Consider the following 25060-nt stretch of genomic DNA (forward strand, 5'->3'; position numbering starts at 1 on the left):
AAGCCAAAAGGAAATTCCAAAGGCAAAAAAAAAAAAAAAAAAAAACCTTAAAAAATGCAGTCACAAAATTGAAAGCATAGTGACTGCCCACTAGTATAGCAAGTTTTTTTTAAGTTTTAATCAGCAGGTAAATAGCTAAACAAATTAAGGCATTTCTGTACATTAGAAATAAGCTGTCGATATATGCAACAGTTTGAATGAAACTCAAAATCATGCTGTATGAAAGAAGTCAGACAAAAGGAACATAACATGTGATTCCACTCATAAAATTTCTAGCAATACAAAACTAGTCTGTAATGATGTAGTGATTTGGGGGCATATCGGCATTCCTGAGTTGATGAAAATCTGTCACCTTGAGTATAGTGATGGTTCCATGAACTGTGTACATATGTCAGAACTGATTAAATTGTATGCTTTAAATATGTTCAATGTACTGCAAAAACTGAACTCAGTAAAGTTTCAGAAGTATACAAGAGGGAGGAAAAGATTCTAACTGGGATAATTATCAGGGCGGAGGCCCACTGGGCCATATATGCCCTGAGACTGGAGTAGGACCTTGAGGGGTCCCAGAAGGCCAAAATCACTTGTTGGGAATGCCACATCCTTGTTGAAAAATAGGTTGTGAGGGCTGGGCAGTGGTGCACTCAATTAAGTGCACATAGTACTACGTGCAAGGATCTGGGTACGAGCCCCAGGCTCCCCACCTACAGGGGGAACACTTCAAAATCCGTGAAGCAGGTCTGCCTTTCTCTCTCCCTATCTCCCCACCCCTCTCAATTTCTCTCTGTCCTAGCCAATAAAAATGGGGGGGGGGGCGAGGATGGCCACCAGGAGCAGTGAATTCGCAGTGCTAACACCAAGCCCCAGCGATAACCTTGGAGGCGAAAGAAAGAAAATAGGTCTCTAGGCTGTCAATGGGCATACAATACTAACATTATCTGAAACATTTAAAAGATTTGAAGTAATAGTGTCAGTCAGACCCAGGAGCTTTGTTCAAATGTATTACTACTTAGTCACATTTTTCACAAACTGTAGACAAGAAACCAATTTTTTAGATCCAAATACATTACTTTGTTTTTCCTTGTTCAGTTTCATCTTGCTTGACAAGTCACATCAATCTAGTCCTTTGATATGTTCTGATCCCTGAATCTGTCATTCCTGCCTTGTCTACTAAATCCTCACCCAAGTTGGCAATAAAATGCTATAAACATGGCTTTGAAGTTTTCCTCCAGGTTGACTTAAATCCTAACCATTTCCCAGTACTTACTGAGCTAAAAGACCTAATAGTCATTTCCTCCATGCCTAGTAAAAGTAAGTTCCATTCCTCTGCCATTACACCATAAACTTTTTATGCTTTAATCTTAAAGACATGTATTACATATCATAGACAATGTAACATATGCTTCACAAGGTTAGGATTTTTTGCTTCTTAACCTGTCACAGATGTCCCAATTCAGTTTGCTTCCAAAGAGCCTAAGCTTCACAGAAGCTGTAGTTAGAACCAACAGCACATAATTGGTTTCTACTAGAAGAATCCCCAAAGCAAAAGCTTCATCAGCATCCTCTGTATGCCACGTATGCGAGACATTGAGTTGACTTTGATGCTATTGCTAAGAGCTCACAGTGTTTCCCAATAACTGTCTTTCTTCTTTTTTTTTATTTTTTAATCTTTATTTATTTATTGGATAGATGTGACAGCCAGAAATTGAGAGGGGTGGGGGAGATGGAAAGGTGGAGAGACAGAGAGATAATCTGCAGCCCTGCTTCACCACTCATGAAGCTTCCCCCTGCAGGTGGTGACCAGGGCCTTCGGCCTAGGTCCTTGTGCATTGTAATGTGTGTACTCAACCAGGTGCACCAGAGCCTGGCCCCTAACTATCTTTCTTCTGACCAAAAATAGAGAAACAAGGGCTAGGGAGACAGCCTTGGGGAGTCGGGCGATAGCGCAGCGGGCTAAGCGCACATGGCGCAAAGCGCAAGAACCAGCATAAGGATTCCTGGTTCGAGCCCCGGGCTCCCCACCTGCAGGGAAAGTCGCTTCATAGGAGGCGAAGCAGGTCTGCAGGTGTCTATCTTTCTCTCCCCCTCTCTGTCTTCCCCTCCTCTCTCCATTTCTGTCTGTTCTATCCAACAACGACGACATCAATAACAACAATAATAACTACAACATCAATAAAAAGACAGCAAGGGCAACAAAAGGGAAAAAATTAATTAAATTAAAAAAAAAAAAAGAATTCCTGGCCTGAGACTCTAAGGTCCCATCCAGAGATGAGCAGTGCTCTGGTTGTTCTGTCTTTCTCTTTGTAGCTCTCTCTCTCATTAAAATAAAATAAATAATGTAAAAAAATAAACATTTTTGTTTTGTTTTGACCCTCAATGAAGAGCTTAGGAGGTAGCAAGAAGGTTTTCGTGCCTGAGACTCCTAGATCCCAGGTTCAGTCCATAGCACTACCATAAGTCAAAGCTGAGCAGTGCTCTGATAAAAATAAAAACAAAAATGAAACAAAGCAATCCTTGACAAACAAAAGAGGGCAGAGAAGGCATTCATTCTTGTCGAGAAAAGGAAACAACATTTCTCAGACTGATTCATAGATTCCATGCAATACCAACAACTTAAAAAATGTTTTCCAAATCACTTTACTGGGGAAAACAAAGATTTATAAGACAGTTGTCACAGGAGTAGAATTTCTTAGCTCCCCCTCATAGGTATCTATGCAGAATACCCATCACCAACTGATGTCCTCAGCCATCCTGCACTGGGCCCAACACACTGGGTCCCAGCCCCCAAGTGTTCCTATAAATGCACAGGACTAAGAATAGGCAAGGTAATCTTCTAGAACAAAGAGAAGAGGTTTTGCACCACCTGATGCCAAGCCTCATTATAAAGCTACATTAATTAAGCTAATAAGAGATGAGCTTAAAGATACTCAAAAAGATTAGTTGAAAATAACTCAAAAACTCTCACATACATAAATGGTCACTAGTGAAGTTTTTTTTCTATACATTGTGCTAGGACAATTGGTTACCTATTAGGGAATAAATCGATAAAGTTGAATCCCTAAGCTTATATCATAAACAAAAAAATCAATTCCAATATACTAAAAAAAAAATGTGAAAGATTTTAAACCCTTGAGAAGATGATATCAGTATATACCTTCAGAGACCAAAAAAAAAAAAAAAAAAAAGTCTTAAGACATCAAAAAAACTTCCCATACAAGAAAAGATTGTTAAACTTAACTAAAACTAAGGAAGTTATGGTCATCAAAAGACACCATTAAAAAAAATTAAATGGGGAGGGCTGGGCAGTGGTGCACCCAATAGAGCATACATGTTACAATGCCCAAGGACCCAGGTTCAAGACCCCAGTCCCCGCCTACAAGGGGAAAGCTTTATGAGCAGTGAAGCAGTGCTACAGGTGTCTCTCTCTCCCTCATTATCTCCCCTTCCTTCTTGAGTTCTCTCTATCTCTATCCAATAAATAAATAAATAATTTAAAATTTAAATAGTTAATAATTTAAAAAATAATGATATGGCAGGAGTCCGGCAGTAGCGCAGCAGGTTAAGCGCATGTGGTGCAAAGCTCAAGGACTGACTTAAGGATCCCGGTTCAAGCCCCCGGTTCCCCAACTCCAGGGGAGTCGCTTCACAGGCGGTGAAGCAGGTCTGCAGGCATCTGTCTTTCTCTCCCCCTCTATGTCTTTCCCTCCTCTCTCCATTTCTCTCTGTCCTATCCAACAGTGACAACATCAATAACAACAACAATAACTACAACAGCAATGAAAAACAACAAGGGAAACAAAAGGGAAAATAAATAGATAAATAAAAATAATAATAATATGGCAAGCAACAAGTAGAACATGAATAGGAAAAAGATATCTGCCACACATGTTACTAACAAGGCTATAAGATCCAGGGCCTATAAAGAACTTCTGCAACTCAATGAGAAAAATGACAACTAGATAGGAAAATGGTCAAGTCTTGAAAATATACTTTATGGGAGTCCGGCGGTAGCACAGTGGGTTAAGCACAGGTGGCACAAAGTGCAAGGACTGGAAGGATCCCTGGTTCAAACCCCTGGTTCCCCACCTGCAGGGGAGTCACTTCACAAGCGGTGAAGCAGATCTGCAGGTGTCTATCTTTCTCTCCCCGCTCTGTCTCCCCCTCCTCTCTCCATTTCTCTCTGTCCTATCCAACAAGGAAGACATCAGTAACAGCAACAATAATAACTACAATGCACAAAAGGGAATAAATAAATATTTAAAAAAAGAAAATACACTTTACCAGAGGGAATCCAATAGCGTGTGTGTGTGTGTGTGTGTGTGTGTGTGTGTGTGTGTGTGTGTGTGTGTGTGTGTGTGAAAAGATGCTCAACTACATTAGTAATCAATGAATTGCAGACTAAATACATAGTCTTATTCCATCACTTGACTACCATGATGGCTTAAGTGAAAGACTGATAAAACAAATCTTGACAATAAAGTAGAACAATAATAAGTTTCACACACTGCTGGTAGGAAGTTAAGCCATACAACTTCACTGAAAATGGCATCAAATGTTGGACTTGACAGTCAGGAGGCCCTGAATTCAATCTCTGACACAGATATGCCAGAGTGATGGCTCTGAGACTCCCCCCCACACACACACACACTTTCTCAAAGAACATTTCTAAATCCCTTGTCAATTTCAGCAGCATCATACAGCTTTCTGACAGTGATTTCAGATTCTTGTTAGGTGAGACTAATTCAGGGTCCCCTGGTTGGCCCAAAAGCAAAATTGATAAGTAAGCAAGACCTTTGAATTTTCTGACGATACTTCTAGCTGTGGATTTAATTCTAGCTGTGGATTTAATCACTGTATACTTTTCCTTAGATTAAATTCACCAAGTAGTAGCAATTCCATTTACAGATCATCATCTTTGTGCCTGGCATGATGCTAGGGATGTTATTTCAGCTTTCGTTCTAATCTTTTACAGTAGTCATCCGAGAAGTTAGGGAACTTGCTGGTGGAGTATACTGCAAAAGAGCCTGTCTCTGTACAAGACTACTCACTCTCCCACTTAGCAGCTGTGTAACTGGGAGCAAATTGACTAACCTCTCAGTTCAACAGCCTACTGTGTGGCGGCACATTTACATATACGGCTAGATTAAATGAATTAATACGTGTGGGTTTCATAGAAAAATACCTAAAGGCTAAGTCAATAGCACTGAATGAGTGCTAAAGCCTGGATTCAAACTAGAAGATCCCATTTTCTTTCCAACCTATGTCATGACACTATGCTTAGGTTTCTCCTCTGTGTCAGCAGTTAGTGTATGTTCGTAGACTACTATGTCACTTTACTATGAGCCTATGTTTTTAAAACATTGAATTTTCAAGCATGAGCGGCCCAGGTTTAATCCCCAGCAGTGCATGTACCAGAGTGATGGTCCCCTCCCTTCCTGCTGTATCTCTCATTAATAAATGAATAAATTCTTATAAAAACCAAGGAATAACTTTTTTTCCCTTTTGTTACCCGTTTTTTTTAATTGTTGTTGCAGTTATTATTATTGTTGTTGTTGTTGTTGATGCCATCATTATTGGATAGGACAGAGAGAAATGGAGAGAGGGAGAGAGAAAGATAGACACTTGCAGGCCTGCTTCACTACCCATGAAGTGATTCCCCTGCAGGTGGGGAGCCGGGGACTGGAACCAGGATCCTTACACCGGTCCTTGCGCTTTGTGCCATGTGAGCTTAACCTGCTGTGCTACCACCCAACCCCCAAAGAGAAACTTTTATCTGAAGAGTTTGTAGGGAGTATGTTCATACAGGATCACAGACACTCTTCAAATGAATTATTTTTCTCTCCTCAACACCAGATTATGTGTTTGTTTTTGTTTTCTTTGTGTTCTAGGCGTGTAGCTTGCATCGCCATGGAGAAGACAAAACAGGAACAGCAGGCCAGCTGTACTTGGTTTGGCAAGAAAAAGAAGCAGTACAAAGACAAATATTTGGCAAAGCACAATGCAGGTAGGGAAAAGTACAATGGCAACTGAAGCCAGTTAAACATCTTAAAAAAAAGAAAAAAAAGATATAACATTTCAATTTAATCTTCAGAGATCTCTAACCTAAAATTCCACCTTATGAGATCTTCATCAACTTGCAACAGCTTTAAGAAACTTCAGTGGTTATGTTGGTTATTTGCCAGATATTTTTCAGAGCTATACTTTATAGGAAGAACATGCTATTTGAAAATAGTAGTCTCTGAAATTCAATAAATCCCATACATTAAGTCCCCCCCCTCACCCCCGGTTAAATGAGAGCTGGAGATTATGCTGAGTCGCAGGGATTCTTGCTTTCTTGCCAAAACTGGTCCTGAGGTAATGTCTGTCCTCCTGGCTCATCTCTGATCCTTGGCTATGGACCGATGACACATTTCTAAGGACAGAGATGTGCTCTTAATAGAGAGCTGTAGTGGACATAATTCTAGGAGTAATTTGAATGAGTGCAAATCACAGTGGATACTGACTTGATTTAGTTCGTTTCTGGGGCTAATCTTCCCTCATGGTGTGTTTTGGCTCCTAAGTAATCAAGAATATTACCTTGGCCTTCCCTTTCCATAGTATATCTATATGGAAAACTTTGAATTCAACTTCATCAAAATATTCTGTTTTGCTGAAACTGAAATGAATACAAAAAAAAATATCTGTCATTACAGTAAATTCCTAGAAGACTCACAAAATAGAATTTAAGCTAAAGAAAAGACATGATCCTATAGAGTGAGACTTACTTATTTTCAATAACTTATTAATCATATTCCTTTCATAAGGAACTTTTTTGGTGGAAATGGAGGTCCCAACATTAACACTAGAATAGTTCCTAAGGTTTCAGGAATAGTTGCAAAAACTGAACATGTGGCCAAAAAAAAATGGAATTTTGTGTACCCAGTTTGACAGTATAATGTTTCTGAAAAATACAAGATGTACTTTTCTCTGTTGTGTGTCATAGCATGTGTTATTAACATTCACTAAGGAAAATTATTTAGAAATTCACAACTGTTCATTTCTTCATCAAAGTTTTAATTTTAAATGTTTGAGTTAAATGGACTCTTATCCCTCAGATTACCTACACTAGGCCACATTTCTATGTCCAGTAAAATGTTTACTTCTTTTTTGTTTTATTACTACTTACTATATACCACTACAGAGCACTAGTCTGATTAATGACTTTCTTGTTTTATAAAAGGAAAAATGTGTTTAAAGCAGATTAGACATAGTTTAGCAATTATTGTGAATGCTTGAGTAGTCTGATTGGGTGGTGGGAATTGTGTGGAGTTGTACCCCTCCTACCTTATGCTTTTGTTCACTAATCCTTTCTTAAATTAAAAATTTAAATAAAAAAAAAAAAAAACTTCCTGTACCACTGTGGTACTGATAGATTCTAGTGTTGTTTAATACAAAATGTCAGTGCTGACTGTCAAGCCTCTGTACTCACCTTTATTTCTGTCCGTTTCTAACAGCTTCATAAAATGCATTGGCATTAGGCAGACAGATGGACAGAGATAAAGAGACAACTTTATGACACTGCAATCATTTAAATGTTGAGTAGATATAGAGAGCATTAAAATGAGTTTCATGTTGGGCCAGGAAGATACTGTATCACTAAAATGTCAGACTTGCATGCCTAAGGCCTCAGAGGGCCCAAGTTCAATAATCCCCACCACCACCTTATGTTAGAGCTTAGCAGTGCTCTGACTTCTCTCTCTAATCTGTCTCATGAAAGTAATCTTTAAACATTAATTTAAACTGACAGCCAAGAAAGGGCTAGCTAAAACTATAAAGTCATCATTGGCTTTATATTCTGTTAGAGGGGAGCATAAATACATGAACATTTGATCTGCCAGTGTTCTTTATTTCAGCTCTGGGGGAGAAAAATTAAGTCAATTGATTGAAAAGGAACAATTGAACCTGACACATGGGAATGATTCCAGAAAATTAGCATCCAGTCTGATGACCAATGTTTTCCATGGTTCACTTTTGCCATTTTTTTTCTACTGCCAGAGCATCTTCTTCCATTGTTCCCCCTCTCTAGTTGATTATAAGTGTTGCTCAGTTGCTCTACAGATGCACCTGTAAGCCTAAAAGACTGCGATAGGACCAGGAATTAGCATATATGAAAAACTGCACAACTTGATTCCTGTGAGCCTTTAAATGAGGTTTAGTCCATCAAAGATATCTTTTTTATTATCTTTATTTATTGGATAGAGACAGCCAGAAATCAAGAGGGAGAGGGTGATAGAGAGGGAGAGAGACAGAGAGACACCTGCAGCCCTGCTTCACCACTTGTAAAGCTTTCCCCCTGCAGGTGAGGACCGGAGGCTCGAACCTGGGTCCTTGCGCATTGTAACATGTGCTCAACCAGGTGCCACCACCACCCGGCCCATCATCAAAGATATCTTTCCTAGTTCTGAAATTCAGTGGATCTCAGATTCTTTTGTCACTGGACCTGACAAATGGGTATTCTTTGACAAAGTCACGTGCTCTTGTACTGTGCCTAATCACAGGCTTCAGATTTGGGGAACATTGCCTGTCAAGTTTGAAGCTTTTCATTCTTGATAGAAAAGACAGACACCTCATAGGAGTGGAGTCGAATTGTTTTTTTCTCTATCATCTTTTGATATTACATCCTTTATCTTATAAACTCAGAGCTAAGGAAGCAGGGATACTACCATCATTTTTCTTTTTTTTTTTTTTCCATCTTCAGCACTTCCCTAAGCAATAGTCTTTCAGACCTCAGAGCCTTCCTCATGCTTATGGTTTTCCTACGTGCCAGTATTGATCACTACTTCTTTCTTTCTTTTACACTCTTGCTAGAAAATCAGAGCTCCTTATAAGGTCTGTCTTTGCAGAGCTATTCAAATGTCATTTTAGATTCAAGCATACTTGTGATTGCCTTCTGTTCCTTCCTCCACAAAAATCATCACTCATGAGCTCTCATTATTTTTTCTGGCTGGGAAAAGGTTGTTTTTTTTTCCTGGACTCTCTAAAATAATGCTGCTTCATTAAGGACCTTTCGGGTTATTTTTCTCTCTCAGCAACCATTTTGTTCATTATCAAGTCCAGAAGAACCATTTGCTTAATGCCTGTCTTGACTTAACAAGAGATGAAATTGTCAGGCAGAGAAAGCAAGGATTGATATTTCATCAGCTGTTCTGCTTTTAACTGTGATGAACGTTCACCCCAGTATGTGCTATTGCCTATATAAAGAATTGTCTAAAAGACAGAAAAGCTATCTCTCCATCAGTAAGACAGATGCTTTAAGAACTTTGAAATACAATATCATTTAATACCAAGAACTAGCCAAATGTGCTCCTGGGCTATAAATCAAACTACATTTTGAAGGATTTTGCTGGCTTTTTTAGAAGTTGCTTGTAAAATACAGTAGGGGTTTTTCCTGTAGTACTTGGTAAAATAAAATAAGACCCATGCATTTCATTTCCTCTTCATATTTTTTGAGAATTCAGCATATGCTGAAGTTTATTATATATTTATAGAGAGAAATTAAGGATGGGAACTTTGTTGCTATCTAGAACTGGTGAAATTGGTTTAACACTAGAATCATTTTCATTTTTGTCACCAGGAAATTCCACACGCCCAGTTAAAGCAAAATTCTGTTCAAACAGGTTTTGTGCTTCTCACATTTTAGAGTGACAGTCTGTGAATGGAATATAACCAGTAAATATGCTTGATGTCTCCCGTACACACATAGTGTTTAAGCTCATTTTAATCGGGAGTTGAGCGGTAGCACAGCAGGTTAAGCACAGGTGGCGCAAAGTGCAAGGACTATCGTAAGGATCCCAGTTCGAGCCTCCGGCTCCCCACCTGCATGGGGAGTCATTTCACAAGTGGTGAAGCAGGTCTGCAGATGTCTATCTTTCTCTCCCTCTCTCTGTCTTCCCCTCCTCTATCCATTTCTCTCTGTCCTGACAACGACAACAACAATAATAACAACAACAATAAAACAAGGGCAATAAAAGGGAATAAATAAATATTTTAAAAAAAGATCATTGTAATCAGGGACCGGACTGTGGTGCACCCAGTAGAACACACACATTACCGTTCCTGAGGACTTGGGTTCAAGCTCCCATGCCCCTACCTACAGGAGGGGAAGTCTCATAAGCAGTGGAACAGTGCTGCATATATCTCTCTTTCTCACTCCCTCTTTCTTCCCCTCTGTTTCTTTCTGTGTCTATTATAAGAGAAAGAAAAAGGCGGGGGGATGACTGCCAGGAACAGTGGAGTCATCACGCAGGCATCAAGCCCTAGCAATACCCCCTGGTGGCAAAAAAAAAAAAAAGATAAAATACAGATAATTTCAAAAACTAATTTTAATCACAATGCTTGAAAATAAAATATTTAACATGAAAATCTGGTTTTCTGGCTTCCCTTGAGAGAACAAAGGATGTGGTGACCGACATAACACCCACTTTCTTGCTAGTAACTCAGCTATTGATGTCACTATCAAATGGACACCTGCCTCTATTCTTGCATCCGGCCTCACTTCTTTCAAACTCATTAGCGGCAGCAACAATGTGTAACATCTTTTATAATTGAAGCTTGTGCAGTATTTGAAGATACTTGTAGCTGAAACGAGAAATCAATATTAAAGGCTTCTTTATGGGAAAGAATCAACCGGAAAGTATTGCCTGGATACTTAAAAGTATCAGGAATGTTGAGTGGCTTACCAGGAAATCACAGTAATAATGAGCAAGCTGTGCCAGAGAGTATTTCTGAAGCCTTGGGAATAGACTTGACCATGGTGTGCATAGTACTTGTAGCAAATACATTTTCTGCAGAGCATGAAAGACTTTCAACCGCATAAATCTGTTGCAAAAAATAAAATAACATGGTTGTGCTGCTAGAAGAATTGTCTTTGTGGTATTGAGATTTCTTAGTCCAGAGACTTCCAATGTCAGTTTAAGATCATGTTACTAACAAATGTTTTTTGAAGTCTTCATTAATTCTTTTTACATATATACATATAATAGAGCAGTGGTATTTAAAGATTCTAAGCAGTGGTATTTAGAGATTCTAAGATGCCCTATATATATACATATCTCTATACCACTTATAAGTGTGCTTAAATGGGGCTTGATTCCACAGATGAGCACTGTTGACTCTGAGATGCTATTACTTGGGATGGGAAGAGATCACAGAATTTTATGCAATAAACTTTTCATGCCTGAGGCTCAGAGATCCCAGGTTCAATCCCCAGAACCACTATAAACCAGAGCTGAGTAGTGCTCTAGTTTCTTTAAAATGCTATTATGTTTTTTTTTTCCTTTATATAGTGAACAAAAAAAAGTGATCCATAATCTCAGTGCCCTGTTGGCATTTTTAAAAGTAATAAGAGTAGTAGGTACATGTGATTACAAATCATGTGGGACCATGCAAAATGAAAAGCAAAAAGATTCCACACCTAACTCTCTAAAGTATTCCAGTAATTATTCCCAGACAACATTTCTATGCAGATGCTAGAATATAAAATCCACTGGCTTTTATATAAGGATACTGTTGAATTTTTATTAAAATGAGTTTGTTTCTTAATGTGATTTATTTACCTTGTGTTTAGAATATTGCATGATAAAGTTTCTTTTGTGCATATTATTACTTTTATTTTACTAATATATTAAAAGCCATATTTCAATGACCCCTGTACATTTTTCATGCTGTCTTCCTCCCAATGGCCTCTGTGCATGTAAGTAACCTGTTGAGTGACTATGCCTCTTTGTTTTCATGGTTTCTTTTTTTTTTCTGTTATTTTTTTTTAATCAGCAAACAATTTAAAACCTTTAATATTCAGTCTTTAAGTGTTCTCCTTATATTCCTTGTCTTATTCTAAGATCTCCTTCTTTATTGTTTCTCAATCCTGTGACCATGCGATGATTTCATTTAGATCAGAGTAAACTCTTCGTACTACTCATTTGTGGTTAAGACATTGATGTGTAACATAACTGTTAATTTGTTTACGGTGTTGATACCTAACTCATTCTTACATATTTTTTAATGACAATTCTTAGTTCAGGAGCATTAGAGTTAGGGCTCTGTAGAGGGAGAGAGGTGTGTTTACCATTCAGAAAGCTTGTGTCATCATCATGTTGCTTCTTTGGAAGATGCTTGACTATTTTTATATGTTAAAGAATATCAACTTGTTGATGTGCCTCTTTCACAAGCATACTTTTTTCTTGATGGAAATATCACCCAAAGGGCAATAGGTATTACAAAAGCACTGTTACAGCATTCCTGCTTTTATTTTTGCAACTTTCATCGCTCCATTAACACCACAGCATGACTAGCTCTACCACACAGAGAACTTCATGTTCATTTTTATTCTGTGAATCTGTCATTCTAAACACAGAAAGCATTTTTTTAAAACTATTGCCAGAGAATACACTGTGAAGACTTTTTAGTTGACCTTTATGGAGTCAAGTTATCAAAAGAAAATGCATGCATGAATACCCATTAACATGCACTGACCTTCATTTTAACATATTTCCTTTTTAAGAATCTTGCAATAGTGCTTTTGTTTCTGACTGGTTGCCTGCCAGAGTGTCCAGTTGTGCTTTTTGTAAGCTTCTTTACTAAGAGAAGATTGCAAATGTTAATATTGAACTGATAGTCTATAAGTATTTAACCGTATTGTTTCAGAGAGTTAAAGCTCCTCTCAGTTGACTAAGCATCCTAGATTCCTTTATCACACCATGGAATCAGTTCCACTAAATTTATCCCAATCCATCTAAAATTCAGAGCTTATTTCTTTTTTTTAAGGAAAAAATTTAGTATGTGCCTGACATTTCTGACTTTGCAGGAAAAATATTATAAGAATGCATGAAGTTAGCCTTCTTACAAGAATTTTCAAATATATGGAAGATCTAGATTACCTTGAATTTCAGTGGGAATGACTGTCCTCCCAGGAAGGTTTTTGTAATTGTTTTGTAAAGAGTAGGGCTTAAAATTGGTTTGAAGTATTTCTTCTTTTTCTGGAACGATTATAAAAGTCCCCTTTTGTCAAGGTTCTCAGCTCAAACTGTGCTTCATGATTCTTTGCATTCTGTTCATCCTAATTTACTGCACTTAGGCTAACACAGTTTGGGGCCCACGAAAGTACTCTTCCAGCCTACATCCCAAGACTTTCCATAAAATGAAAAGCCGGGCTACAATAAAACTTAAGAAATGCTCATTTCAAAAGCTTGTGAAATCATTGTGGCAAAGCTTGGTGTTAAAAGTCTAGCATGCTAGCTATCTTCAGAAACTCCGTTGAACAAAGAACCATTAAACTCAAGATCAGCTGTCCATGCATCTCCCATCCATCTCTAGAAATGATCTAGCTGACTTCTTTCTTGGTGGACTTTAGTTACATTCATGCTATTGTATTTTATGTTAATCACCATATGTAGACCCTTTCTTTTTAGTATTGATGATTTCTTAGACTTGCAAAAATATGAATAGCATGTGGTTTCAGATGAATTCATGATTATGATATGTTGGATACTGCATGAAAAGATATGCAGTTATCTTTTAGAATTAGACTATTATGCATGTGCTCAATATACTTTTGATGCCTCTCATTCTACAGTATATTTTCATGGGCTTAAAAGTGAAAGTTTCTCCCTAAAGGCTATCTGACTTAATTTACATGTTACATGTAAACAGTTATATGACTTAAATTACATGTAGGCGACATGCACATTGGGTTCATATTTTAAGACTCATTTTTAATTGTATTACTACGATTTTAATTTTGCCATCAAATTATAATTCACAGATATGAATTTTTCCTTCCATAAATTAACCTTTCTGTTAAATCTTTGCATTTTAGTGTTTGATCAATTAGATCTTGTTACATATGAAGAAGTAGTAAAACTACCAGCATTCAAAAGGAAAACACTAGTCTTATTAGGTAAGTCTGACAGTATAAGTGACTTTCTTATTCTCATCTTCAAAACAGTTCGTGAATATTACTAACAGTTGTTGATTTATCTTCCTTTTTAAAAATCACCTAGGTGCACATGGTGTTGGGAGAAGACACATAAAAAACACCCTCATCACAAAGCACCCAGATCGGTTTGCATACCCTATTCCACGTAAGCAGAGTCTCGCTCTCTTGAATATATTTTCTTGGTACTTCTTTAATCTGGAAACTTAGCTTCTCAAATTGCATAAGTAAAGTTGCTTATCATAGGAAATTTTTTAAATCTTAAAAAAAAAAAAGAGTAGAGACTGAGTTAAGGACAGGGAAGATAGCATACTGGTTATGCAAAAGACTTTCATACCTGGGGCTCTGAAGTCCCAGGTTCGATGCCCAGCACCACCATAAGCCAGAGCTGAGTAGTGCTATGGTCTCTCTATGTGTGTATCTTTTTCTCTGTCTCTCTCTTTCATTAAAAATAAAGTATATTTTCAAAAAGAGAGAGTGAGTTAATAAGCATTGCAATTCCTCTCCCCCATTAATAGTGCTCTAAATATTTCATTGTAGGGGCCAGGAGATAGGTCCCCCCATAGAGCACACACTTTACTATGTGCGAGGACCCAGGTTCAAAACCACAGCCACCCCATGGGAGCACCATACATAACGGAAGCTTCATGAGTGATAGAGCAGTGCTGTGGTATCTCTCCATCCTTCCTATGTCTCCCTTTCAATGTCACTCACTATGTGGATAAAAAAAAAATGAAAAAGAAACACTCTCGGGAGTCGGGCGGTAGCACAGCGGCTTAAGCGCACGCGGCGCAAAGTGCAAGGACCAGCGTAAGGATCCTGGTTCGAGCCCCCGGCTCCCCACCTGCAGGGGAGTTGCTTCACAGACAGTGAAGCAACTGGTCTGCAGGTGTCTGTCTTTCTCTCCCCCTCTCTGTCTTTCCCTCCTCTTTCCATTTCTCTCTGTCCTATCCAACAATGATGACATCAATAATAACTACAACAATAAAACAACAAGGACAACAAAAGGGAATAAATAAATAAATATAAAAAAATTTTTAAAAAAAAAGAAAGAAAAGAAACACTCTCTCAGGAATGATGGAATAGTACAGATGTGAAGCCCTGACTATATATATATATCACCCTTCCAGACATCTATTAGTGCAAACATGTTATATGCCTATGTATTTATTTACTTGTTGTTGTTGTTGTTTTTAAACATTTATTTTATGTATTAGATTTTAGAAAGAGTATGTATTTTACCTGAAACATACACAGACAGAAAAGGAGGGGGAAAGTGCCACTGTGGTACGTGTGGTAACAGTGATCAAACCAGGAACCTCAGGCATGCAAGTCCAGTGCCCTGCCAACTGAGACATTTCCCTAAAACAAAACTGATCTCATCTGTTCTGTTTCTAACCAAATCACAGCAACAATATAGCATAAATATTACTGAGATAAGTCATTCTTCAGGAAAGCTAGCTTTGTTGATGACATAGTGAAAACATTCTCCTTAACAAAGGGTACCTAAATGATTGACTTAATCATATTGAAATTGCAGCCAATGTGCTATCAATGATTCTAGAAAGAATTTTTGATATAGAATATTTTTGTTCGCTTTGTTCTCAATGTCTTACTCTTAAATTTTTTTGTCATTATCTTTATTTATTGGATAGAGACATAAATCGAGAGGGAAGGGGGTGATAGAGAGGGAGAGGCAGAGAGACACCTGCAGCTCTGCTTCACCACTTGCAAAGCTTTCCCCCTACAGGGGCTGGGGGCTCGAACCCAGGTCCTTGTGCATTGTAACATGTGCGCTCACCCAGCCCCTCAGTGCCTTATTCTTAACCATGTTATTAAATGGACAGTTAACTAGCCTGCTTTTATGTCTGCTCTCAAGAATACTGGACCCTGGATGCTTATAACAGTGTATGTTTAGCTATCAAAGTGACTGAGAATCATGCAGCATCAACACAATATGCCATTTCCTCAGCTTTTGGCGCAGCGAGATAAAGGCATCCTCTTTAAAACACTCACAGGTTGATGTCATTGATCTCTTGGCAGTTTTTCATAATCTAGGTTAGGAGGGGAATGCCCTGTGGGATGGACCCACATACACAGCAAAGAGTTGTGGAAAATGTGTCCTTGCTCAAGGAAGAAAGAAAAGCAAGGTGAGAAGAAGGGAATTGAAAGGAAGGAAAGCTATTGAAAGTGAGGAAAGGAACAGAGTGAAAGAAGGAAGGAAGGGGGGAGATTGAGAGATTAAAATGGATGTTCCTGGCTTGTCAGAAGGAAGGAAGGGAGGGAGAGAGGGAATTTCCTGGGCCAGAAAGATAGCTCACTGGGTCAGGCACATGTCCTGCCATGCACATGGATCAAGTTCAAACCCCCATACCATATGGGAGTGCTATATCACCAGGGAAGCTCTTATGTCTGTCTGTCTGTCTGTCTGTCTGTCTGTCTGTCTCTCTCTCTCTCTCTCTCTCTCTCGGAGTGCTATATCACCAGGGAAGCTCTCATGTCTGTCTGTCTGTCTCCATCTATCTATCTATCTATCTATCTATCTATCTATCATCTCTGTGTGTGAAAAAGTTGACCCTAGTTTGCCTCCTTAGCACAGTAGACAGTGCATCAGTCTCATAATCTGAAAAAGTTGACCTGGGAGTGCTAAAACCGTGTGTGTGTGTGTGTGTGTGTGTGTGTGTGTTGTCCTGGCCTTGAAAAAAAATTTTCTAAAGTGTGTCTTTGCAGAATACTCATCCCATTAGTATCACAGAACTAGGACTTACTAGCAAGTGTTTTAGTATATACTAACTTAGGTAAGAGATCTTTGAACCTTTTCTCTAAAGGAATAGAGAGTACTTGAGGCCTTAAAGATCATCTGGTCTCTCATCACAACTACTCAACCCTGTCATTGTGGTTTGAAAGCATCCATAGGCAATATGTAAATAAATGACTGTGCTCTAATAAAACTTTAGGGAAGACCTAAGTCAGGAGTTGGCAAACTATAGTCAATGGGCCAGCTACATCTTCCTATTTTTATAGGTAAAGATTATGACCACATCTGGCTAAGATTGTTGTGTTTTCAGTGTGGTGTACCTTTTGCTATCTCCTAACATCCTCCTTAAATAGAATGTTACAGACTAGCACAATACCAGTGCTTAATTATTACCTGTGCTGTCCAGGTATTATTCACATAAGGCATTTGAACTCTTGAGATATGACTAGTGAAACTGAGAAACTGAAGTCTTCATTTTGTTTAATCTGAATTGAGTTAACTCTAAATAGACATATTTATAGTTGGCGTTTTGTTTCTCCCAAGGTGCTGACACATGAAAGGGTATAATCAGTTTTTTTTTATCTAAACACTGGAAGATTCACCAAGCCAAAAACTACCACTGCATGATGTAACACAAATTTAAAAAAATGATGTCAAGAATTCAGTCCAACAAAGTTACTGAGGGAGAGAATGGGCATGAGACATATAAAAAAAAAAAAAAAAAACCCAAAACACAGTTTTTAAGAAGAGATTAGATTTCGGTAGATTCATTAGATGTGTAAGACCATAAGCCTTCTAACCCTCTCTTGACATTATGGCATTACAGATACAACCAGACCTCCAAAGAAAGATGAAGAAAATGGAAAGAACTATTACTTTGTCTCTCATGACCAAATGATGCAAGACATCTCTAATAATGAGTACTTAGAGTACGGTAGCCATGAGGATGCGATGTATGGGACAAAACTGGAGACCATTCGGAAGATCCATGAACAGGGGCTCATTGCGATACTGGATGTGGAGCCTCAGGTACTGCCCGGCTGCCCCCAGACCCTGTCATCCTGTCTGCATGCTAAGCTCAGGTTCTGAAATCAAAGAGGCCATCAGGAATAACATGGGGGGGGGGGGAAACATGGGTCACATAATTTTATAAACAACAGGAAATTATCAGTGATGAAGGCACCCTGAATTGACGGTCTAGAATACGAACGACCTAATGGTCAAACTCAGTGTACACACTATGTATTTAAGTAGAAACCAATCTTTTATGAAGACTTATTGTGCTCAGAAGTTTGAAAGGACCTTATGGAGTCTGTGCCTGCTAGAAATTCTGCCATAATTTGATCTCAAGTTGAAACCTTGGTTCTTTGTTATCACAGTAGTCACCTTTTCCCTCTCTTGGTACTGCTCAGGCTGGGCCACCAGAGCCTCTGCTAGTATGTTATGTTAATCACCAGCTAGAAACTCTGGTCCTGGGGCCTGGAGTCTTTTTTTAATTTTTTTCATTATTTTTTTATTTTTGAGAGAGATGCAGAGAGAGACACACAGAGAGAAAGCTCTGGCTTCTGGTGGCTTCTGGTGATGAGGGGATTGAACCTGGGATTTAGGAGCCTCAGGCATGAGAGTCTGTTTGCATAACCATTACGCTGTCTCCCTCGCCCAGGGCATGGAGTCTTAAGACCATACTCATTTCACAAAAGTCCAGAATGATACCAGTAACATCAGATAGAGAGGACTGGAGACTGTGGTGGTGCTTGGCTTCTCCTAGCTCTTTACTGAGAGTGAGACCAGACCCCAGGTTCTACTAGGAGAGGATGCAGAACCTGGAGAGGATTCAGAGAGCCAGACACAGAAATGATTCGTTGATTTATAGATACGTCCCATGCTAGAGGCAGTAGGACTGTTAAGATTGAAAAAGAGAAAGCCAAAGGCCTTGGATTAAAAAAAAAAAATGGTAGCAAGCGTCTATTTTTTTTTCCTCATTTTTTTAAAAAAAATTAATATTTTATTTTTCCCTTTTGTTGCCCTTGTTTTTTTATTATTATTATTGTTGTTACTGATGCCGTTTGTTGTTGGATAGGACAGAGAGAAATGGAGAGAGGAGGGGAAGACAGAGAGAGGGAGAGAAAGATAGACACCTGAAGATCTGCTTCACCGCTTGTGAAGTGACTCCCCTACAGGTGGGGAGCTGAGGGCTCGAACCGGGATCCTTAACGCCAGTCGTTGCGCTTTGCACCATGTGCGCTTAACCCACTCTGCTACCACCCGACTCCTTTTTTTCCTCATTTCTATAGGCAAGACAAGCAAAAGTGAGAATTATATGCCAGTCAGAAAGATCTGGGAGTTGCAGGCACTGGGGCAGAGACTTGTGGATGCCCATGAGATTCCCTGGTCTGCTTTTTCAGAGACTTATCCATCCCCAAAGTCCCCTGTCATTTGTAAGTAGAAGCAGTATACAGCCTGCTGAAATGGTTGGAGACTAGCTCCCCTCAAGCAGGCCCTATCTCATCAGGAGACTTGCCTGGCCATCCCAGATCACCACATGAGACTTAGCCCCCCAGCCATCCCCAGAGTAAGGACAGAAACTACAGCGCAAGGTTCCATGGGACCTGGAACCTGACAACTCCATTACTAGACACTAAGATCCTAACCACATGGCTGGTGGGTTCACCTGTTTCGTTTTACAGCACCTGATGGGGTTCTCAAACTTGTAACTTTGGAAACCACAAGAAGACCTGGTTAGGGGGCTGGGGCAGAGAGCAACAGCAGGGTGAACACAATACAGTTTACTAAACAGTTAATTCGGACCGATAAGAAAACTAAATATATGCTGTGTACCAGAGTGATTTTTGTTTAACTACTAAATCCCTCCTTACTAGGGATTGGAAAAATCTTCTGGCCAGGGCTGGCTAGAGGCAAAGTCTCAATCCTGGTCCTGGTCTTCGACATCCTCTCCTTGGGTTCCACACTGGTCTTCACCTGAACGTCGTTTTCTGCTGGTAGTAATGTCTCTAGCAGTATGCTGGTTGCAGGGCTCCTCAGATCCCCCTCTGCATTACCTAAGTACACTTTGGAGGGCTTTCTGCCTTACCTGCTGCTGCTGCTGCTGTCACCACCGCCGCCGCCACCATTGCTGCTGCTGTCACCCCTCTCCTAGCGTCCAGCTCCCCCATGGCACCCGTGCCCCTGCCCGGTCATGCACTGCTCTGCACTGCTGAGTGGGAGACACTTCTCACGGTCTTATCAAAACATCCACAACAGTTCCTTTCACATATGGCACTGGGCACCTGAGAACCTCTCTCCCTGAGCTAGGCTCTCCCCCTGTTCCCCTGACTGCTGGATGAGCTCACTGCATTTTTCTCTCCTGCCTCCTGTGTCCCCACCTCTCAGAACTGTAATCTCTCAGGGCCATCAACCCCTGAGCACAGGACACAGGTGTCCGGCTGGTTTGGCTCTTGGGGTTTTTTGTTTGTTTGGTTGGTTGGTTGGTTGGTTTGGTTTTTTTGCCCTGAGTCTCTTTGGCCTGTGGCCATGGGGTTAGTCATGGGATTAGTTCTCCATTAGTCTGATTTACCAGTCTCTCCCACCTGGACTGCCCATACCCAGTCCTGCTCTCACACCAACTCTTGTGCCCAAGGATATAGCTGCAAATGCCCTCTCAGGCTGAGCAAGTTCCACATCCTGCCTTCAGGGCACCCATATGTCCCCATACCCTTTTCCCAGGCCAAGCTATTGCCCAATGACCTCTTCTGCTATCTCTCCTGAATGACTTGACTCAATCATTTTTTATTAAGCACTTAATATATTCTTTTTTCTTCCTCTTTAACCCCCACCCTACCCCAGAATCTTTTACTTTGGTGCAATATCACTTATTATATTCTGAGCACTGTGCCAGGAGCCAAGCTAAGAAATAAGATGATGAACTGGTATGGATGCAAGTCCTTTCTTGATGTACATTGACTTCATGTAGGGAAAGGTGCCTTCTGGCATTTTTTTTTAATCCTCTGCCACTGCTGACACCAGCTCCACTACATGTGGACTGTAGAAGGGCCACTTAGCATTGGTGTTCAACTTGTTCCATTCAAGTCTGACATTTCCCCCATCAATCGACTGTAGACAGTTAAGGCAAAAATTAGACACCTGTCTGTTAATTCCATATGAGAAGACATTGTGTCCTGACTATAAACATTGAAGACCATGGTAAAGACATTAAACTAGAAGAAAATTACTAACCTGGCTTTTAAAAAATAATAATAATCGAGTGTGTTGAGACAGTGCTATGTCTTTTTGCCAAGGGTTAGTATACTTTAGCGAATATTGGTCGCCCCAAATGGAGCTATTGGCATCTATCTGTAGAGGTGAAGAAACCAATTGTCACTTGACCAAGGTTTTATAGCCAATTGAAAATGAGGTTTGAATTTCAACAGTGTTGTTTTGAGTTCTTATTTTATTTTACAATACCACCCTCCTCTCATTGTTTCATCATAGAAAGAGTTAGTGTTGGGTATCGTTAAACAAGTTCGCCTTGTATGATGTAGTTCAGCTTAATTTTGTGTGTGTATATATATGTATTAGAGACAGAGAGATCTGGGGAAGGAAGGAGGGAAGAGGAGGAGATTGAGAAACACCTGAAGCACTGTGTCGCCACTCATGAAGCCCACTACAGTTGGGGACCAGGGGCTTGAACCCAGGTCTTTGCATGTGGTAATGTGCACACTCAACCAAGTGCACCACCACCCGGTCCCTCTTTGTTTGTTTTTAACATGTAGAGAAACTCCACTAAGCATTTAAACCTGAGAAAAACTCTGTGACTTACTTCTCATGAACAGAAAGCCGTAGCTTAGAAGATCATCTATGTCCCTAAAACTGAAACTATAATGGTTCCAGGGTGTGACCAAAACTTACTACAGTGGTTTCAGATTTTAATTTGATTCTAGCCTATCCATTTGTGGCATTAAAAAGGTAGCAGTACAGAATAGTTGTGACTTCCCCCCCCCCCCCACAGAAGAAAAGGTCATTAAGCAGTGGCTACAGTCTTACGAGAATCTGGGCCCTGAAATAAGAGCTGGGTTCTGAATCAGTTGCTGATTTATGAGATCGTTGTGGTCATTGTGCTGTTCCTTAAACCCTTGATTTCTGTACGTGATGACTCACGTACAGAACATCTCATAAGTTTGCAAAAACATCTTACTTTATCAAATGGATTTTTGTTTCTTGAGAATTGTTACCTGAGATCTTAAATGAGCCATAGATTCTATTTATCTCCACAAAGAAAACTAAAAAAGAAAAAACAATTAACTCTAAATGTGAAATGAATAGATCCGTGACTATCTGAATCTACCATTACTTTCAGTGGTGTTTTTTTCAGAATATAGAAAGAGACATTTGCCTCTAAGTCTTAACTAATTTGTATCTCACCTTAAGTCAGAAAGAGAGTTTAGGGTTGTATTGTTATGTGGAAAACTGAGAAATGTTATACACGTACAAACTATTGTATTTACTGTCGAATGTAGAACATCAATCCCCCAATAAATGAAAAAAAATTAAAAGAAAGAAAGAAAGAGAGTTTAAATATCATCTTAAAGTCATCTAGTCGTGACTTGCTGGAGAGGAATCCTTGTCAAACAGTTCCATTCCCCTGAGCCCCAGAAAATTGAAACTACTCAAAACAAGGGCATTCAGCTCAAACCCGTAAGTTAAGCAGAGCATAGGGACAGAGACTTTCAAGAGCAGCTGAGGAAGTGTATGGCCACTCTGCTGAAGATCCAAATGTGCTTAGACAAGAAAACCTTTGTCAGGATTTCAGGCATCTTTGCATTTTCAAAAATCCAGTAACATAGACTAGAAATGGTAAGCCAAAAAGGCAGGGAAACTGGAGAAAGCAAATGTGCCAGTTACAGAGGTCACTGTAATGCCTGGAATAAACTTGAAGTTTGAGTCTGGACTCCCTGACAACTTGGGGAATGTCAACTCCATGGGAAAAAGGGGGGGGGGGGTAGGGGTGGAGGAAATGTCATAAATCACATGATTTTATCTCATACAAATGTGCCTGTTCTTTCCCTAGAATTAATTGCTATGGGAATATAGACACAAGAGGCATTGGGCAATGTGATAGCAAGGTCTTTATTGGCATTTTTATTCAGTATGTGCAGTGACCTTCATGTCTTAACAGATAAAGACTAAGGGCGTGTATGCAGCACAGCACAAATAGTGTGTTTTCTGGTGTTGTAAAATGATCTTCCAGACCAGACCTTAAAAATATCTAATGAATGAGGCTTCTCAGGCTGGTGTCACTGAGTGGAGAAAAGAGCATTTCATGCCTGGGATGTCATTGTTGCCTTCATCTGTGGGTTCCATTCAGTGCTCTGGGGACTTCCATCTGGCACTCGGAATAGCTTCAGGGATGGAAGCAGTGCTAGGATCTGCATTAGGACTAACTCCCATCTCAACTGTCCAGAAGTTGGCTGTGGGTGGGTGTTGGGGTGATGAAGAAACCTTATGTCTCTACTGCCCCTGCAGTCACCTGATTTCTAAGCACAGGAAGGACAGAAAAAGAAAGCCCCAAGATAATATTTACAAAAAAGGACATTTCTAAGTGAAGATCCCTGTTAAGCTCAACTGAGCTATAGATGAACTTTTCTGTGATGTTTCTCTCCTGCTTAACTCTTCAGTCACAAAAGGATTAGCAAAGCAATGGCCAATTGCTTCCTTCAGAAATGTGTACAGACGGGCTTTGAAGTGCTTTTTCACAAGGGGAATCTAAGCCTGGGATTCTAACAATTAAAAGAAATAAACAGCAAGTCAGGTTCCTTTAACTCACAAGGAGATACTAAGTGACTCAGATTCAGACAACTAATCCTAGTGAAAATGAACCAGAAAGTCAAAATCTCTATCCAGTTCGCCTCCACCAAGAAAATACTGTCCCCTAGTCAAAAGGCAAAAGAGATCATATGCAAATTATCGTCATGCCTTTGAACTTGGATTTTATCATAAATACAGTGCATACCAGGGAGACATGAGCATGAAGGGGACAACTGGAGAACAGACAACCCCTCCCCTCAAGAAGCCTGTCCTCTGGTATAGGCAGGAAGGAAGGAAGGAAGGGGGAGAGAGAGAGAGAGAGAAGAAAGGAAGGAAGAAAGGAAGGAAGGAAGGAAGGAAGAAAGAAAGAAAGAAAGAAAACATCAGCTCTGTGTGCTGAAGGGTCACTCAGCAAACCTAAGGAAGAGTAAGACAGTGAGATAGAGGATCCATACCAGAAGAAGTTGGTAAGAAAAGGTCAGAAAACCAAAGAGTCTGACTCTTCCTGACAAGAGTGTCCCATTAGCTGGTCTCTGAAAGGAAACGAGATAGAGTGGGGTGGAGGGGAATAGGGCAAAGCAAACAAATTGAAAGGTCCTTTAGAAAGGAAATATGTAGGTAACAGAGTAGAAATGCTTTAAAAAAAAAAAAGCTTGGTGAAGGACAGCAGAGGTTTTTTTTTTTAATCGTTATTATTATCATTGCTATTGATGTCATTGTGATTTGGATAGGACAGAGAGAAATAGAGAGAGAAGGGGAAGACAGAGAGGGGGAGAGAAAGACACCTTCAGACCTGCTTCACCGACTGTGAAGCGACTCCCCTGAAGGTGGGGAGCCGGGGGCTCGAACTGGGATCCTTACGCTGGTCCTTGCGCTTTGCACCACGTGCGCTTAACCCACTGTGCTACTGCCAGACCCCCACCCCACCCCCGACGGCAGAGTTTTTACCACTGATGCATTTGAGTTGATTACATATTAAGCACTTTTGTGAATTGTGTCTCTCTCTATGTTGGATTTTATTCTGTGGAGGGGAGTTTATGATCCCTAGAAGTATCAGTTTCTCCTAGGGAAGGAACTGAAATAGTAAGTAACCCCTTCCCAGAATCAGCTCCTACAGCCTCAGATGCCAGCTTTTGCAGTCTGTCCATGAAAACCAGTGGCTCACACAGAAAAAAATTTTTTTTGACACCTGGGAATGAAATTGTAATCAGGGGCCTTAAAGGTCACTCTTCTTTGAATGCAGCATTTCCTCTTGGGCCTGGGAATTTCCTATGGCCACGCAGCTCCTGTAGTGACTTCTAACTCCAACCCTGGGCAGTATCCCCCTTCCTTGTGAGTCCCATGGGTGCTTGTCATCAGAACAACTTGGGAGGCCTATGTAAGTCACAAAAGGCCTCAAAGTACGCAGCCTCCATAAATGGCCAGGTAAAATGCCCAGGATTTGCTCTCCTTGATAGCAGTTTTGATCCAAGCTCCCCCCCCCAGGTGCATTCACTTCCTATAAATTAAACTTCAGGCAATAATTAAGAACC

The 25060-nt window shown here is 40.0% G+C and overlaps 1 protein-coding gene across 12 annotated transcripts in view; it reads left to right on the plus strand.

Annotated features, from left to right (window-relative positions):
• Positions 1–25060, plus strand: part of CASK (calcium/calmodulin dependent serine protein kinase) — a 392391-nt gene that overhangs the window by 360428 nt on the left and 6903 nt on the right. For all 12 annotated transcript variants that reach the window (XM_060182549.1, XM_060182551.1, XM_060182553.1 and 9 more), the window contains 4 exons: positions 5889–6004; positions 13853–13933; positions 14037–14117; positions 17554–17756. In XM_060182549.1, the coding sequence (XP_060038532.1) occupies positions 5889–6004; positions 13853–13933; positions 14037–14117; positions 17554–17756 (481 nt within the window). The remainder of the gene's footprint in view (positions 1–5888; positions 6005–13852; positions 13934–14036; positions 14118–17553; positions 17757–25060) is intronic.

The sequence above is a fragment of the Erinaceus europaeus genome, chromosome X (assembly GCF_950295315.1).
Source record: "Erinaceus europaeus chromosome X, mEriEur2.1, whole genome shotgun sequence".
NCBI classification, from domain to species: domain Eukaryota; kingdom Metazoa; phylum Chordata; class Mammalia; order Eulipotyphla; family Erinaceidae; genus Erinaceus; species Erinaceus europaeus.